At 40.4% G+C, this 15,260-nt stretch overlaps 1 protein-coding gene across 6 annotated transcripts in view; it reads right to left on the bottom strand.

Moving 5' to 3' along the window:
* arvcfb (ARVCF delta catenin family member b) overlaps window positions 1-15,260 on the bottom strand; it is a 144,956-nt gene that overhangs the window by 6,967 nt on the left and 122,729 nt on the right. For 3 of the 6 annotated variants that reach the window (XM_046035424.1, XM_046035420.1, XM_046035421.1), the window contains 8 exons: window positions 13,357-13,484; window positions 11,293-11,443; window positions 10,853-11,045; window positions 9,807-9,918; window positions 9,255-9,342; window positions 7,700-7,753; window positions 4,629-4,720; window positions 2,283-2,395 (listed from right to left, as the gene is read on the bottom strand). In XM_046035424.1, the coding sequence (XP_045891380.1) occupies window positions 2,294-2,395; window positions 4,629-4,720; window positions 7,700-7,753; window positions 9,255-9,342; window positions 9,807-9,918; window positions 10,853-11,045; window positions 11,293-11,443; window positions 13,357-13,484 (920 nt within the window). In that variant the 3' untranslated portion in view covers window positions 2,283-2,293. The remainder of the gene's footprint in view (window positions 1-2,282; window positions 2,396-4,628; window positions 4,721-7,699; window positions 7,754-9,254; window positions 9,343-9,806; window positions 9,919-10,852; window positions 11,046-11,292; window positions 11,444-13,356; window positions 13,485-15,260) is intronic. The other 3 variants (XM_046035425.1, XM_046035422.1, XM_046035426.1) reach the window with 3 other exon arrangements.

The following is a 15,260-nucleotide window of genomic DNA, read 5'->3' as shown; positions in this document are numbered from 1 at the left end:
TAACGAGTGGTTATTTCAGTCAAAGTTGCTCTTCTATCAGCTTGAATCAGTCGGCCCATTCTCCTCTGACCTCTAGCATCAATAAGGCATTTTCGCCCACAGGACTGCCGCATACTGGATGTTTTTCCCTTTTCACACCATTCTTTGTAAACCCTAGAAATGGTTGTGCGTGAAAATCCCAGTAACTGAGCAGATTGTGAAATACTCAGACCGGCCCGTCTGGCACCAACAACCATGCCACGCTCAAAATTGCTTAAATCACCTTTCTTTCCCATTCTGACATTCAGTTTGGAGTTCAGGAGATTGTCGTGACCAGGACCACACCCCTAAATGCATTGAAGCAACTGCCATGTGATTGCTTGATTAGATAATTGCATTAATGAGAATTTGAACAGGTGTTCCTAACAATCCTTTAGGTGAGTGTAAATATATATCAGAGGTCGCATGCCTCTTTAGCAACTAGGGCTTAAGTGTCTTTCTCAGGGACACATTGGTATGTCACAGTGGACTTCTCTCACACTAAAGGCATGTTGTGCAGTTTACGATATCTTGATCTTAAAATTCTGAAACCATGGGTTCTTTATTCAAAACATAGGTATACAACAGCTATTGTGTATCTTCTCATTTCTAGCCTGATTGTCGCTAAGAAATTTTATTAGCAGTAGCTAGCTAAGTTAAAAACGATGCCACGGGTGGATTTTTTAATATTGTGCTTAGCTGACTCCCTTTAAGACTCTTTTAAAAGGGGGCCAAGAAATGAAATAATGCTAAAAGACTGAGGCCAAAGCTGCACTGTCCCAGAAAAACATTTAGCTCCATCAGCAGCCGATGAGCTTGTTTGTCAGCTGTTATATCTAACATAGTGTTTCCGCTTCGCTACTAATTTCTCTTGTGGTTTTGGGGGGAAAAAAACACTACAACCTGTTTAACTAGATTATCACTCGTGCCTCTACTCTGTGCAAACTGCTTCATCATGTGGACAGATCTAAAGCTTGACAGGCCTTCTGTGCCTACTTACGTTTGCTAAGGCTATGAGTGAACAGTCGCCGTTCAAGATAGGTGTTTGGAGAACTTTCAATGAAAGAAAAGAAACAAAAAAGGAATCCAACCCAAGGAAACTGTTTCACTGGGACCTTGACATCAAAGTTGTGATTGTCAGTGTATTTCAGTGTCTGCAACATAAGAATGTATGGTTTTACTTTTAAAAAACACAAATTTAACAGGCATTTTCATATAGATTAAAATCTTGCTTTTTTAGATCTACACGTAAAAAAAACTGGTTGCAGGATTATTCCTGTCTCAGATAGATTATGGTGATATCATTTATCAATTTGCATGTCCATCTGCATTGTCAAAGCTAGACCATCTTTATCAAGCGGCTCTCAGGTTCATCACAGATGCTGGCTATCACACACATCACTGCATCTTATACAGTATGGTAAATTGGCCATCACTTAAATTACGCAGGATGCTACACTGGTACATTTTCATTTATAAAGCCATTTTAGGTCTTTTGCCTTCTTGTATTTGTTTAAAGTTTTCTCACATGCAAAGTACATATCATTTAAGATCTAGTGAGGGACTAATTTGTAAGGTGCCAAGAATGAGGACAGAAGCAGGAAAGAGGAGTCTGTATTGCTATGGCCCACCGTCCTGGAATGAACTCCAGTCTAAGTTTAAGATTGGCACGCCAGTTTCCTTAGCTGCTTTTAAAAAAAGAATATCAAACATTCTAACAGACATATGCACTTGTTTCAATTAACGGTAGTTAGATCTCTACATTTAGTCTTTTTAATTTTGTTTGTTTACATATTTAACTCATTAACGCATTTTTGTCTATGTAAATATTTTGTACATTTTGTGTAAATTGTTATTGTATTGTATTTTAATTTACATAATGTATTGTTTCTCAACTTATGGTTGAAAACTTGTGTTTTACTTGTGCTATACAGGACTCCCTTGTAAAAAAGACTGTGTCTCAATGGGGTTTAAATACTGGTTTATATATATATTTATGAAATCTTACATAAAAATCTCAAATGTTTACACCTTAAAAAGTCATTTTCAATTGAACTGTAATTAAATTTCCATGAAAAGAACAAGGTGACTTCTCCAGCTGACTGCTCTGGGTGCAGGGTGACAGCAGGTCTACATGATACAGTGTGAGGGTGAAAGGAACACAGGCGGAAACGATGAACAGACAGGGAATGAAAAGGATGCTACAATCCAACCCAAGGCGTAAAGGTATGCTATTTTTTTGTACTTTTATTTTTCAGACCTACCATGCATGCATTTAGACCCAGGAGTCAACAGGCTGGGGCTTAACATCACAAGCGTCCACCAGACTGACCGCAGGCCTGTTACTCCTGATATAGTGTTTCCTATTTGTGTCATTCTGTGGCCAGAGGGGGACGGGTTAAAAAACACAGCAAAACAAAAAGAGGTCAATACATTTCACAAATACAGCACGCACACACACACGCAAGCACACACACACGCACGCACACACACACACACACACACACACACATATATATGTATACAGGATCAGAGAAGCCAGTGTTAGCTCCCTGCCTTAAGGAAAGCTTGGAAAGAAGTCAGAGTGATTACAAAACAGCATTCCAAACCATGCAAATGAAAGAGGGAGAGAGCAGTTTTAACGGCCAAGTTGCATTCAAAGCAGGCAGAACACCTCTGGGAAGTATAGACAGCAAACTCAGAAGACAGGTTTGGAGCAACGCTAGGAGATCTGTACACTCTGAAGACAACAACAACATGGCTGTTTGCTATGATTACTTCCGTCTGTGGCGTCTGAGCTGGCTATGGTATATGCCTTTACAACATGTGACAGTAAAACTTTAGCTCTAACTGGTTTAATAGTCTATCTAAAATACATGTATTATGTATTCATAAGCTGTGCACGGAGAGGACACTCTTCTTAAACAAAGTTGCAATAATTCTTAAAAAGTAAACTTCCATCTTAGCTCTGTATCTGAGGGCAATGTTTTTCTCAATGCAAACATACCGACATCATTTCAATGTAGAAAAGAGATCAGTTACAATAAAAATAAAAACTGTTGGAGTAACTAACAACACCAGATGAAAATTGTTTGAAACTGTTTATGCAGACCTCCAGTGGTGTAACTTCTTAAATTATACAAGTTAAAGAAAAAGAAAATTCACGTTTAACTCTGGGGTCGACAATTTAATTAGCAGTATTTGTTGAAATCAATAAATCAAATGCTCTGAAAACAAACATGAAAAATATATCTGGTATCTGTGGCAGGACTGTAACAGGCACGTCCATGTGCACTGCGACATCAGTGTTGGGTGTGGTTACAGCTGCAACGAAGCACACTGCTGACAAGCCAAATAAACAAAATTTAAACTTTCAAATTGGGGGAACAGTGAAACATTTCTTTTCAGCCTGTTGTTAAGTTCCACTCTAAAGAAAACAAACAAGAAAATTACGAAATGCAAAAACTAAATGCTCCTCTCCCAATATTTTCACATCTAACTCTGTTAATTAAGGGTTTATTACTAACCAGAGTTGGTGGAGTTAGTGGAAAGTTTTATTTTATTTCTGCTGAGTTAAAATGAAATACGATAAATCTGCAAGGTAAAATTGCTGTTACTGTTATTGGCTGTTGAATGGTTAGGAAAAAAAGGACCTTTCTCTTTAACAAAAAGCTCTATCTCTGTAGGATCCTTTCCATAATGTTGAAAGACACTTCTAATAACAATCTGAGCCTGCCAGTGGCAAAAACAAACAATTTAGTCGACATACATTGACTGTGTTTCGCTGCTGCCAGCTGCTCAGTACTGGAACATTTCAAAAATTGTTGTCCACATCAGTCACTTGGACACAAATACTTAGGAAAATCAGGTCCAGGTTGATACCTAACTCTGCTACAGACATCATTTCCACCCTCAATTTTTAAGAGTTAGTTTTAACCTGCATGGAGAAGCATATATATGACCATAAATCTAAAGAGACATACGCTAAACTGACTTTAATGGATTATATTGCATTCATTTTACAATCCCACAGGGATCATCCTTTTCATCTAGCACTACAGTAGATCAAAAGTAAACTACAAAAAGTACTTGAGAGTCCTCTGACGCATGTCAGACATCCTCGGAGGCTATTATCCTGTGACTCCTCTTTGAGGCCGTATTGCCAATCAGCTCAGCAATAAACAAACTTTGGCTGCAGTGTGAAACGGCTGTATAATCAGCAAGCGACCACTTGATAATGCAGCAGTCTGTTCATTGCCAAGGCAAGGGTCGTCTCCATGAGGAGCGGTTGTTGGCGGTTCTTTTAATCAGTCTCAGATTAATTACTTTACAGACACCAAAAGCTTACACTCAATTAACTGGAGGCTTGCAGATCTGAGGCTGTCCACAGCGCTGAGCTGTGGCGGGCAGCATTAACAGAGAATGACAACTTCCAGCCTCTTTAAAGAATCAATAGGATTAAGAGCTTCTAATGAGGACCACCACAGAAAACATGAAGAGAGAGGGAACGAGAGAGACATAGAGGGAGAGAACATTTTCAACGACACATCATTATTTCATCCTCTATGCCCCGATCCCCCAAAAGAAGACCAGAAGAGGTCTGCCTGTACCTTTAATGGCTCCCGTTCTGTCAGGTCCACTGTGCCGTCGCCTGCTTTGTATTTGCAGTCCTTGTCCCTCTGGTCAATGGTGGAGTAACCATCTAATGGGGTCAGAGAACAGCGGTCAGCTAATTCCTCTCCGTTCTCATTTAAAATCAAACAGTGGCAGCTCATGTTTTAACCTGTGTGGAGTGACAGACTGAAAGGTTTTCTGCACTGGAACACTTACGAGAGTCCCAGGAAGTTGTTGGACACTTAAAAGTAGAATAAACATGCCTCCACATTCGTATCTTGTGCTTGTCCAAACTTTCTGGCGCTCATGTTATTTACCACCACAGTGGGTTTAAAACAAACTATATGAAGTACCTTCACGCGGTATTTGACCTTGTCCTCATAACCGTCTTTAAAAATGCACTCTCACATATTCCAGCTCAGAGCTGGTATTTATTAAGCATCACACCAGAGTAGGAAATCAGCCCTCACTGCCCAAAACCTCTCGTGACGCATAAGGCATTTGGTTTTACTCTCAGACTTAAGAGTTTAAGCTTTTTATCAACATTTTTAACCTGAAAAATGACTCCTATCATAAAAATATTTAGCAGAGCTCCAGAGGTTTCATGACCTGATAGGAGTCGCCAAAACATGGCATTTAGAGACATTCATGGATGACAATGAGACCATTAAGAGAGTGACTGATCTTGTGTGAGATGCAAAAGAAAACACATGCATTCTTCACAAAACACCATGGACCTCTCAACATCACAGCGACAGGGAAGATGTAGCTTTGCAAAAGTAAAGATTTGGGTCTGTTACCATCAAGGTTATTAACGTTAACAAAGACGAACAAAATAACGTATGTAGATTTACAAAAAAAAAACATAAACTAAAACTGCATTGTAGGTTTGCAAAACTAACTAAAATGAAAGAGTAAATGTCCTTAGTTTTTGTTTATTTATTTATTTTACAGGACCTAATAAGCCTGCATTTCGAGTAGATATGAAGCCGGGGGAAATAATGTTCCGGGGCAGTTGATCTGGCTGGACCGGCAGTTCAGCGGTGCGCGCGGTGATTAGCCAATAGGCACTGTTGATGAGCCGCGGGTGTGTTATGATTTTGTCCTCCGCGTGAAGAGCTGGCATGCTGCGTGTCCGTCAAGAGAGCCCGGGGTCAGGGCGGCATCTGGCCACAGTGCTCATCCTGCGTGTGGGATAAACTTGCCCATTGATTGTGAGCTCCCCTTGTGCTGGGTTAATGTGTCTGCTGGTCATTATATTTACTGCATGTCAGCTAGTGTGTGTTTTATGGGCTCACAGATATCTTCACATTGTTTTAATATAAATTTTCTATCAATTGTATTTCACTTCTATTTATTGTATTTCACCTATTTAACCAAGAATGACAGAGCTAGAGACTGATGTTTGAATTTCTTAGGACCACTGGGTAGTAGGATTAGGGTAGTTAGCTCTTTTTTCTGTATGTAGGTTAGAAATTATACTGTAGATTGCATGTGCTTCATTTATTTGTAGTATTTATTTCGACAATGTGTTGGTACTTCATATATAAAAAGGGTATCTCTTTTCACAAATACTTCTGATTGTACTTGTATTTTAATGTTTTGTGAAAAAACTAAACTGGACTGAACTAAACTGAACTTGGCATCGTGTAGCGACAAAGACTACAACTAACACTAAAACTACTAAAAACTAAACTAAAACTAAGCATTTTCAAAAAATAAAAACTAAACTAGCAAACCCACGTTGAAAAAACAAATTAAAACTAAATTGAAATTGAAAACAAAAAGTCAAAACAAAATAAAAATAAAAATTAATGAAAAATCTAAAGCTATTATAATCTTGGTTACCACCAACAATTTCAGCAGTAATAAATCAAACTTTGATCACTTGTACAGCTCCTCAGATAATGCGCATATTCATTTATTAGTGCGGCACTCAGCTTGAAGTGACTTTATAACAATCATGGAGTTATTTATTTACTGATTCATTAATTCATTCATAATAATAGCAACACTATTACAATATCTGCATGTTGTTAGTGTGTATTTCTCAACACTGGGTGAGACTCAAATCATTTTTTCCCATCTGTAAGGTTGCATAGGTTAGCGGGGGGTGTAGCAATATCATCGCTGAGTGTGCACAATCCCTGCAAAATGTGCGCTAATATTGGCATGTTAAAACAATGTGATTGGATAGAGCTGTATAGGAAATGTCATACAGCTCAGTCAAATCTCTATTTTAAACTGCATATACATTTATATGCATATATTGGTATATATCGTGATGGGGTAGAGGAGGATATTCATAAAGAAATTCAAATTTTACCGCTGTTCAATATTTCAAACAGCAGAAAACTACAATATGTCATCCTAACTTTGACTTAACAGCTCTGATTGTTGTAAAACAGCAACATCACATTCTCTCCTGGGAGTCCCTCTCCTTGTTGAAAGTTACCGTAGGAAGCTTCTTACACGTCCTACTTTATGGTAGAAGTGTTTTTGGTCCTAGTTTAGCTTTCAGCACTATTCCTAGGAGGGATTCTTTGCCGCTTGATTAATATGGGCCCAGGGGTTTAAAGGAACACAAGATATACCCAAAGGTTATTCCTTCATGACAAAAATTCTTGTTCTATATATCACCCAAAGAGTCACACAATTCTCAATTTCATGAACGTAAGTTGCATTTCTTTATTTTTAAACAGCAGCAGAATTATTTACTTTGAAAGAAGCACAGCAGAGGAACAATAAGACTAAATATATTGAAGTGGAGAACCACCCACATCTTTTGGAGATGAAAATAATGAAGGTCCAGCTTTGTACAAACATCTTGTTAAGAGAGGGGTCTTGCATTCAGCATCAAAGAGCGTCAAGTCTGTAGCTCTGTCCAAAGCCATCATACCGAGATCAGAGTGTTTGAATTTTCAGATTAAAAATAACATCTTGGCAGCGGGTAAAGAACTAGTAGAAGAGAAGTCGAATCAAATAAGACACTATTGGACACTGGAGAGAGATTAGAGGAGAGCTAGCTCCAGCTTGGCTAAGGACGATCATGCAGGCTGGCTCTTACCTGGACCCAGCTCATCCATAGGTATCATATCACCACTGCCACATTTCCTGGTGCCTGAAAAGCATTCATATGCCATTTGTACAAAAGCGGCACACACACACGCTGAGTCACTGAGCCAAAACGCTACTGCTTTTCAGGGTAATGGTTCTCGGCCAGTGATTGAATAATGCAAACTGAGAGTGGGCAGGCATGAGTGCCGCGATTCATGTGCATGTATGGATGCAAAAAGAAAAAAAGAAAAATGGGGCACAAGGCCAAAAATCAGGACATTAAACTGCTGCTATGCTATTGACTCCTCTGTCAAAGAGATGTTTGTAGTTGGGCCAATGTACTGCACAAGTCCCCCGCCCTCCCCCACATATACTGCTGCTGTTAGAGAAAACCTATCCCAGTTTTTTGATTGTGGACACAGCTATACACACTTACTTAAAGGAGGGTACATTTTCATTATCTCCGACCCTATTACGTCAATTTATAGCCCACGACTGAAAATAAAACAGTTCAGCATCTAAAATAAGGACATTTCTTTTAAACTTTTTGAGGTTAGAAGGTTTTGGTTCAGCAGCAGCAGTATGCTGCTCCAAGCTCCATCTCCTCTTTTGTGTTCTTTATTTTTGAGCCCTATAAACGGCTTTTTTGCAACATATAACACACTTCACCACACAGAGGATGAGAGCTGTAATGTGGCAGCTCTTCAATGTAGCCATGAGACAAAAAAAGACATGTCCTCAGCAAAGTGGACACACACAATCACACGCTGTTTGCTTTTCAAGTTAGTATTTCGTTTGAACCGCCATGTCAGAACTAATTTTAATGAACCATTTGTAAACTTTACTCTGACTTGCATTTGCAGTGGCTGAACTGTGTCATGCACGGCTAGTTAAAGAATGAGTCTGGCGATATTCGATATTATACTTACTTATTATCCCATGAAAAGACCAAAACTAACCAATGAATTAATCCTACTCACAAGTGCAGTCTGTGTAGCTGAAGTCTGATATATCTTATTTGTCTCTGTTACAGAGACGGTGACATGTTGCTTCATTACGCTGAACATGGACACTGTGGTTAATTTGAGTCAGTGCCATAAGGACTGTCCAGCAGCTGAAAATAATGCTCATTAGAGCCATTTAGGACCCAAAAATGCACCATTTACTTAATATTGAGAAACATTTGCTAAAAACTACAGTGACCAGCTAGTTTAGGAAATTCTTAAATCTGTTTTTAAAACTGGAATTTAATGTGAGTACCACAGACAGGGCATGAAATTTAAAAAGTCTTGAGAGGCAAACTCAATTATTTTTGGTTTCGATCTTTTCAAGGGATTTGTTGACACTAACAACACGCCAGAATAACGCCAGCCTTATCCTTTCAATTAGGCCCTGGACCCCCATGTGGTCTCAAAACTCTAGTGAATCATATAATAGTGACATTTAAGTGTCATTTTGCTGGGGGAACCCCTGACATCTTCTCTACCTTATCCCACCCACTTGGTCCTCTAAACAGGTGGAAACAGCAACAAGCACAAACGCACACCCACACACTTGAAACTAACCTTGGTTCTTCTCCATCAGGGGTAAAGTGGTGTCATCGTAGCCTGGCTTACCGTTCTTGGTTGCTTTAGGGGTGGCTGTCACCGTGGGCTGAGAGAAGAGGCAGAGCAAGCAGCATGTGAACGCAGCATCAAACAGAAACATGTTGAACACAGAGAATTCATTCACTCTCTTAACGCTGGGTTAGGGTTAGATTCTTACCATTTAACATGCTGACAGACTAAAACAATGTGTTAACATCAATTGTCTGTGTAATTCAACAGAATATAATGTCTGTAATGAGTGTCTGTAAGTAATGTCTTAATGTTAGAAATCCATTAGTACGTAGTAGTACGTATGCTGCATTTAAACATTTAGTTGCAGGAGATATATCTCCCTCTAGAGTGACTAATGATGCTACTAATGTTGCAATGTAACTTAGTGGGACACTTCATTAATAGCAAAGTGGTTCTTCTCAAATTGTTGTGTCTCTAAATGAACCTGATATTACATAATAACACTTAGGATCCAGATTATATATGAAGGATAATCTCCACATCATTACAGTTCTGTACCTGGAAGTGGCTCTTGTTCCAGCCGTCCTTGGTTAAAGCGTTCCTCAGCTCCTTATAACTCCAGACCGTCTGCAGCACGTGGGACGCCGCCTTCGTTTCGCGAGCCGATTGGCTGCGGGGGCCACAAGAAGGAGGAGACACATACAGAAATAACAACAGCAATTAAAGTCAGAAACCTCATCCGACCTCCTAAACAGTGGGTATGCTAGCACGCTGCTGCAATCAATCTCTTCATTCAGTGGTGCTGAGTCCCCTGAGTGGCTCCAGGGTCTAGTTTTTAATTCATAGCCAGATGAGTGCACATTTCCTTTCATTAGCTACCTCTGAGCCACCAGTATTAATTACATGTGGGTGGTGGCCTCACTTCAAAGAAAGCTAATTTCATAAGGCTGAGAGGAAACACTACAACTATTTGGTGTGTGGACGAACTATGTATGTATGTGCTAGTTAGAGTGACTCTCTGTATGATCAATACTTCCACCGCACAAGGAAGAGCCTTTGAAAAGTGCTCTTGATCTTAATTTGAAAGTGTGGTGCAGACGCTCTTCATTTTGGAATGGGTAACATTGTGGTACTACAAGACATCTCCTGAATATCTCCCTTAATAGCTGTTCGTTATCAGGTTGTTGAGGAGATCGCTGGCATTAGAGGCACAACTACTTACTTACTTGTATAAGCAGCAGCTAAAACAATGCCCTCATGCTCTAAAAGCCTGTTAATTAATGTGCGGTGGGTGGTGGTTTGTGTGGGCTCAGGCTTGTTAGAGTATAGCATTGTGGTCGCCAAGCTTGGGCCATTAGAGACACATTACATTACCCTCCATGAATACTAATTTAAAGGTCATATTGTAATCATTACATGTATAATGTCTCCAGTGTTGAGTGTAAAAAAAGTCTAATTAATACAAAAAACAAAACTGATTTATAGCCATAATTTAATCCTAATATGACAGTCTGCTGGTTTAGATGCATTCCACCTAAAAATGTTGTAAAGCCACATCAATTATATTCACAATACAATATGTGACGTCCTACTAGAAGTCTTACCTTGTCCTGTTGATGGCGACCAGCTTCTCAATGGCCTGGGCCTGGATGAGGGAGCGGGCGTTTTCAGAGCTGTCAGTGACAATCTCATGGATGGTGTTGAGGATGGCGACCACAGTGTCCTCCTCCAGGTTTTTGGCTGGCCGCTGCTGACCGCTGGGCAGGTTGCTCACCAAGTCCCTCATGGCATAACTTCCTGTAAGGTGACAATAATAATAGGGATAAGGGATAATAATCACAATGGAATCATAATATGAAGGAATCTCTCCAAGGGAATAATTATAGTAACCAATAACCTCTTTCACTGTACATAAGGGAATGTGAGTTTTGTTTTAAGACAGACTTGCAAACATTAATAATCCACTATATTTGTGTCAATTTGATATAAATTTGTTTTTGATTAAATATTAAATTTCGGTGGCGATGGTGCTAATGGTTTGTACCGATCAGGTCCTTGTTGCGGCGGTCAATGGACAGGTTGCGCAGGGCGATAGCCACAGCTCGAACCACCTTGTCAGAGTCGGAGCGCAGCAGCTCCACCAGGATGGGAAGACCTTTCTCCTTACGCGCCGTGGCTCGGATGTAGTTGGACCACTGGAGGGCAGACAGAGGGCATGGCTGAGTGAGCGTACACTGTTAGCGACATCCTGTTTGACATTCAGTTAGACCTATAGACTCCCAGCTGGGAGCTGCCCAGCATGACCACACATCTCTTCTTTTCCACCAAGCTCCACTAGAGGTGTCCAGGTCATCTTCATGACACCAGTCAAGGGAGGGGAGGACATTTTGATATTTGCCTTCTTGCTCACACACAACCCACACATACACACACTCTCAATCAATCAGTCACTGACTACATGATGGCTCAGCCCTGCTCCTTGGGGCTCTGAATGGACATGTGATATAATTTGTCTTAATTTAAACATCAGTAGATTTTACTTGTCATTTTTTGTAACATAAAACATTAAGTTTGACATAAAAGGGTTTCTTTTCTAAGCACTGGTACCCCAAGAGATGCAATTAAGCAGCTCACAGACACAACTGAACCACCAGGTGGCAGTAGTAAGCCTAAAAACAAGTCAATCCAGAGGTACCTAACTAGACAGTAGCAAAGAATGAGGAGGATTTAAAAAAGAAGCTCTGATACGGAGCAGGGACATGCTTTGTCCAGACGCCAGACGTGACAGTGTGATGGGTTAGTGGCTCCACAGGTTCCTGAGCCTCATCAGGCACTCTGATCAGCTTCAACATGAACAAAATAAAGGAAAGAAGCATTTCTCCTCAAAATGTTCTCCTTAGCTGAAAATCACTACTACTGAATTATTAATAGTAAATGTGAGACTGAGGGCTTGGTGTTAACTCTTGAAACTACTAAAATAAAAAGAGTTCAGGTGGGGGGCCTTTCCAATCGTAGGGTAGAAAGGCTTGATGCTGCTGATGAATTCAGAGAACTGAAGGATGCATTTACAATCTGCCACATGGGTGTTAAGAGAAACGCTGCTGTGATAATGCTGCCGTGGGCTGAATACAGCCAGCCTGCTGAAAAACATAAGTGACCGCTCCTGCCTGAGGTGCTGCACGTAAACTGGCATCTGACAACTAGCCTTCCCTGTTGATAATTCACTGCTTCCTGCACAGCAGACAGCCTCTCAACAGCCTCACGGTTGCTCTAATTGGAATAAATGTCTGATTCTGGCTGAAGATGTTCTGATATCCTCCATTAGCAGAAGCCAACAGCTAGACAGAGATGAAAGTTTGGTTTACATTAGTTATTTAACCCTTACCTGGTCATGTGATTCCACTTAGATGGAAGGTCCTGGCCAAGAAAGGTAGGTAACAGTGGAAACCTCTTATAGTGATCATATCCAGGTCAAACTGATAAGTGGTAGATTATAACAGATTTTTTTCTTTTTCTTTCTCCCATGCAGATTACCATCTAACTCACATTTTTTTACATGAATATAAAGTAATGAAACGGAGAGCTTTTGCCATTTACTGAATTAAACATGGCCAAGATCTGTCTGGAGGCTCTTATGTTGGGAGAGCAGGCTGTTACGCGCTGTGGCAGTCCCAAAACCTTGTACAAATAAGTTAGAAGAAGCATATGAGCTTGAAAAAAAGAACACTGTAATCTGACTACTTGATTACTATATGCAAATTATTTAAAGTGCATTTGTATATGAATGATTCTGCCCATGCTTTCCACTGTATCACATTAAAAGATTGAGTTTCAGCTACCTGCTGCATGGTTCAATTGTGTCTCAGTCTTATTTATTTCAGCTTACACAGTTGCTATATGGTTTCCAGAGACTCTGCATCTAGATCTTTTTAAAGTGACTCTAAGCACCTCTGGAGGCAGGTTTCGTTTCCCTTAAAGCCCATCAGACTCTGTATTGCAATCATCGCTAGTTATCTACTATTGAGAGGTATATAGGTTTTTTAAAAAATCTGTAAGTCAGACACAACATAGCATATACGTGCTGTTCCCTCCCCAACCCTGGACTCACGGTCCACTGTCCAGCACTGAGATTTTGCAGAGCCCCAGCAGCGGCCTCCAGGGTGTTGTAGTTCTGGCTCTCCGTCAGCAGAGACAGGTAGAGCCTCACCACTTCTGGCTGATACAGCAGCTCGAAGCCTGCGGGGAAATACAGAGAAGCGCACACACACACACACACACACACACACACTGGTTACACTCCCTGGGGAGACTGACGGGCAAATTAGGCTGTGTGAAGGTGCCGGCAGTCCAGTGCTGAGATTTATCTCGGACCACGGGGGGAGTTCTTTTCTAAGAGGATGCAGGACAGAAGTTTGGGTTTACCATAATGCATGATATCTTTGGTTACACCAGACAGTGAAAATGTCTGCAGTTCCACAGCATACATGGGATGGAAATTCAATTCAAGGTTTCACAATAGGCTGCAACACCCTTATTGAGACATGCTGGAGCCTAGTATATTCCCTCTCAGTAATACTGAAACATTATGATTGAAAATACTTCAGTGTTATAAATGAGGCGAACACAAGAAGAAGAAATTATTGATCCACAGCCCTCACCAAACTTAGAGTATTGGAAAGGGAGGTTTATCTCGCTTGCACATTACACATTCCACCACAGTCAATCGTTAGGGCCCCCCCTCTGATGGAAACTAATAATTAAATTATCAGCCATTAGACAGGGCAGGCACGAGGAGAGACAGAGGCGTCGAATCACATCACATCAGATTGATTCATCCAGGGTTTTTCTTATTTTACAGGTTTGTGCTTTACAAGGGATCAACAAGTCACAAAACAATTCAGTTAAAATGTACAGGCTTCAGAGCGATGATATTTCTTCTGTCAAGGTTATTTTTTAGCTGTTCATCTCTCTGGAGGGAGTCACACATTTTTTATGGCAGGATACATCGTACCACCGTAAAGTAAGACATCTCGGCAGCTTTTGATGGCTTGAACAAAACAATTCTTTAGTATTTTGATAATCCTGAAGGAATATTTTGACGACTAGATACGACTAGATGTTCAGGTATAATACTTGTAATTTTGCATCATTAGTAAGTGACAATGAAGCACTCGGCTTCTGATGTAAAATCCATGCTTGGCTGTCATGTCGGTTAATCTATGTGGAAAGTAGCGTAAAGTGGAAAATAAATGTCGGTAGAGTAAGGAATTAAAAGCATGCCAGGGGTAATGCCATTGTGCTTCAACAGGGGGCACAATTTACATTACTCACTAAGGGTTTAACAGATTTCTGCAGTCTGGATCACAAGTTAGCTGATGCTTTCAAACTGGTGGCTAAAATCTTCTGTTACAGAAATACCATTTCACCAGCAGCTTCCTTCCTATCCTCTACAATAGCACACAAGCAATTTTAAATCCGTCTTCTATCCCTCCAGGCTCAAATTAAAGAAAATATATCTATTTTTTCCCATGTCTTCTGAGGCCAGTATTTCCAAGGTTCTATTTGAAAACCCCTGTATTATGTGGGCATGGATATATAGTAACCCTATTTGATTGAAGCACAAGGGCTGACAAGGCCCTCAGTACATTTTTTGAGCTGTAGAAAAAGAAAATATTTTTGTGATATGAGTGAGACCACGTATAAAAGCATGAATCAAAACCCTTAAGAGGGCATCTTAACGTAACATCTCCTTTTTTTATTGACTTACTTTTTTCAGTAGAAGAACAGAAAACCGCAAAAGATGGAAGAGTGTCATTTGTGTGCTTGAGATGCTCAACAGAAACACACAAACATTTGTGCCTCTAAATCCACATCTCATACCTGTAATTTGCACAGAGCGGAAGCCTGGGTGCACTCTGAGATTGCCAGATTCAGACACACCCACATAGTTGTTAACACTCAAAACGCAGGGTTTTCATCCCTGTGGCGTTTCCCCCCCCCCCCCCCCCCCCC

The sequence above is a fragment of the Micropterus dolomieu genome, linkage group LG21 (genome assembly GCF_021292245.1).
Source record: "Micropterus dolomieu isolate WLL.071019.BEF.003 ecotype Adirondacks linkage group LG21, ASM2129224v1, whole genome shotgun sequence".
Classification (NCBI taxonomy): Eukaryota; Metazoa; Chordata; class Actinopteri; order Centrarchiformes; family Centrarchidae; genus Micropterus; species Micropterus dolomieu.
The sequence above is the reverse complement of the archived record's forward strand: the minus strand, read 5'-3'. Positions and strand labels throughout refer to the sequence as shown.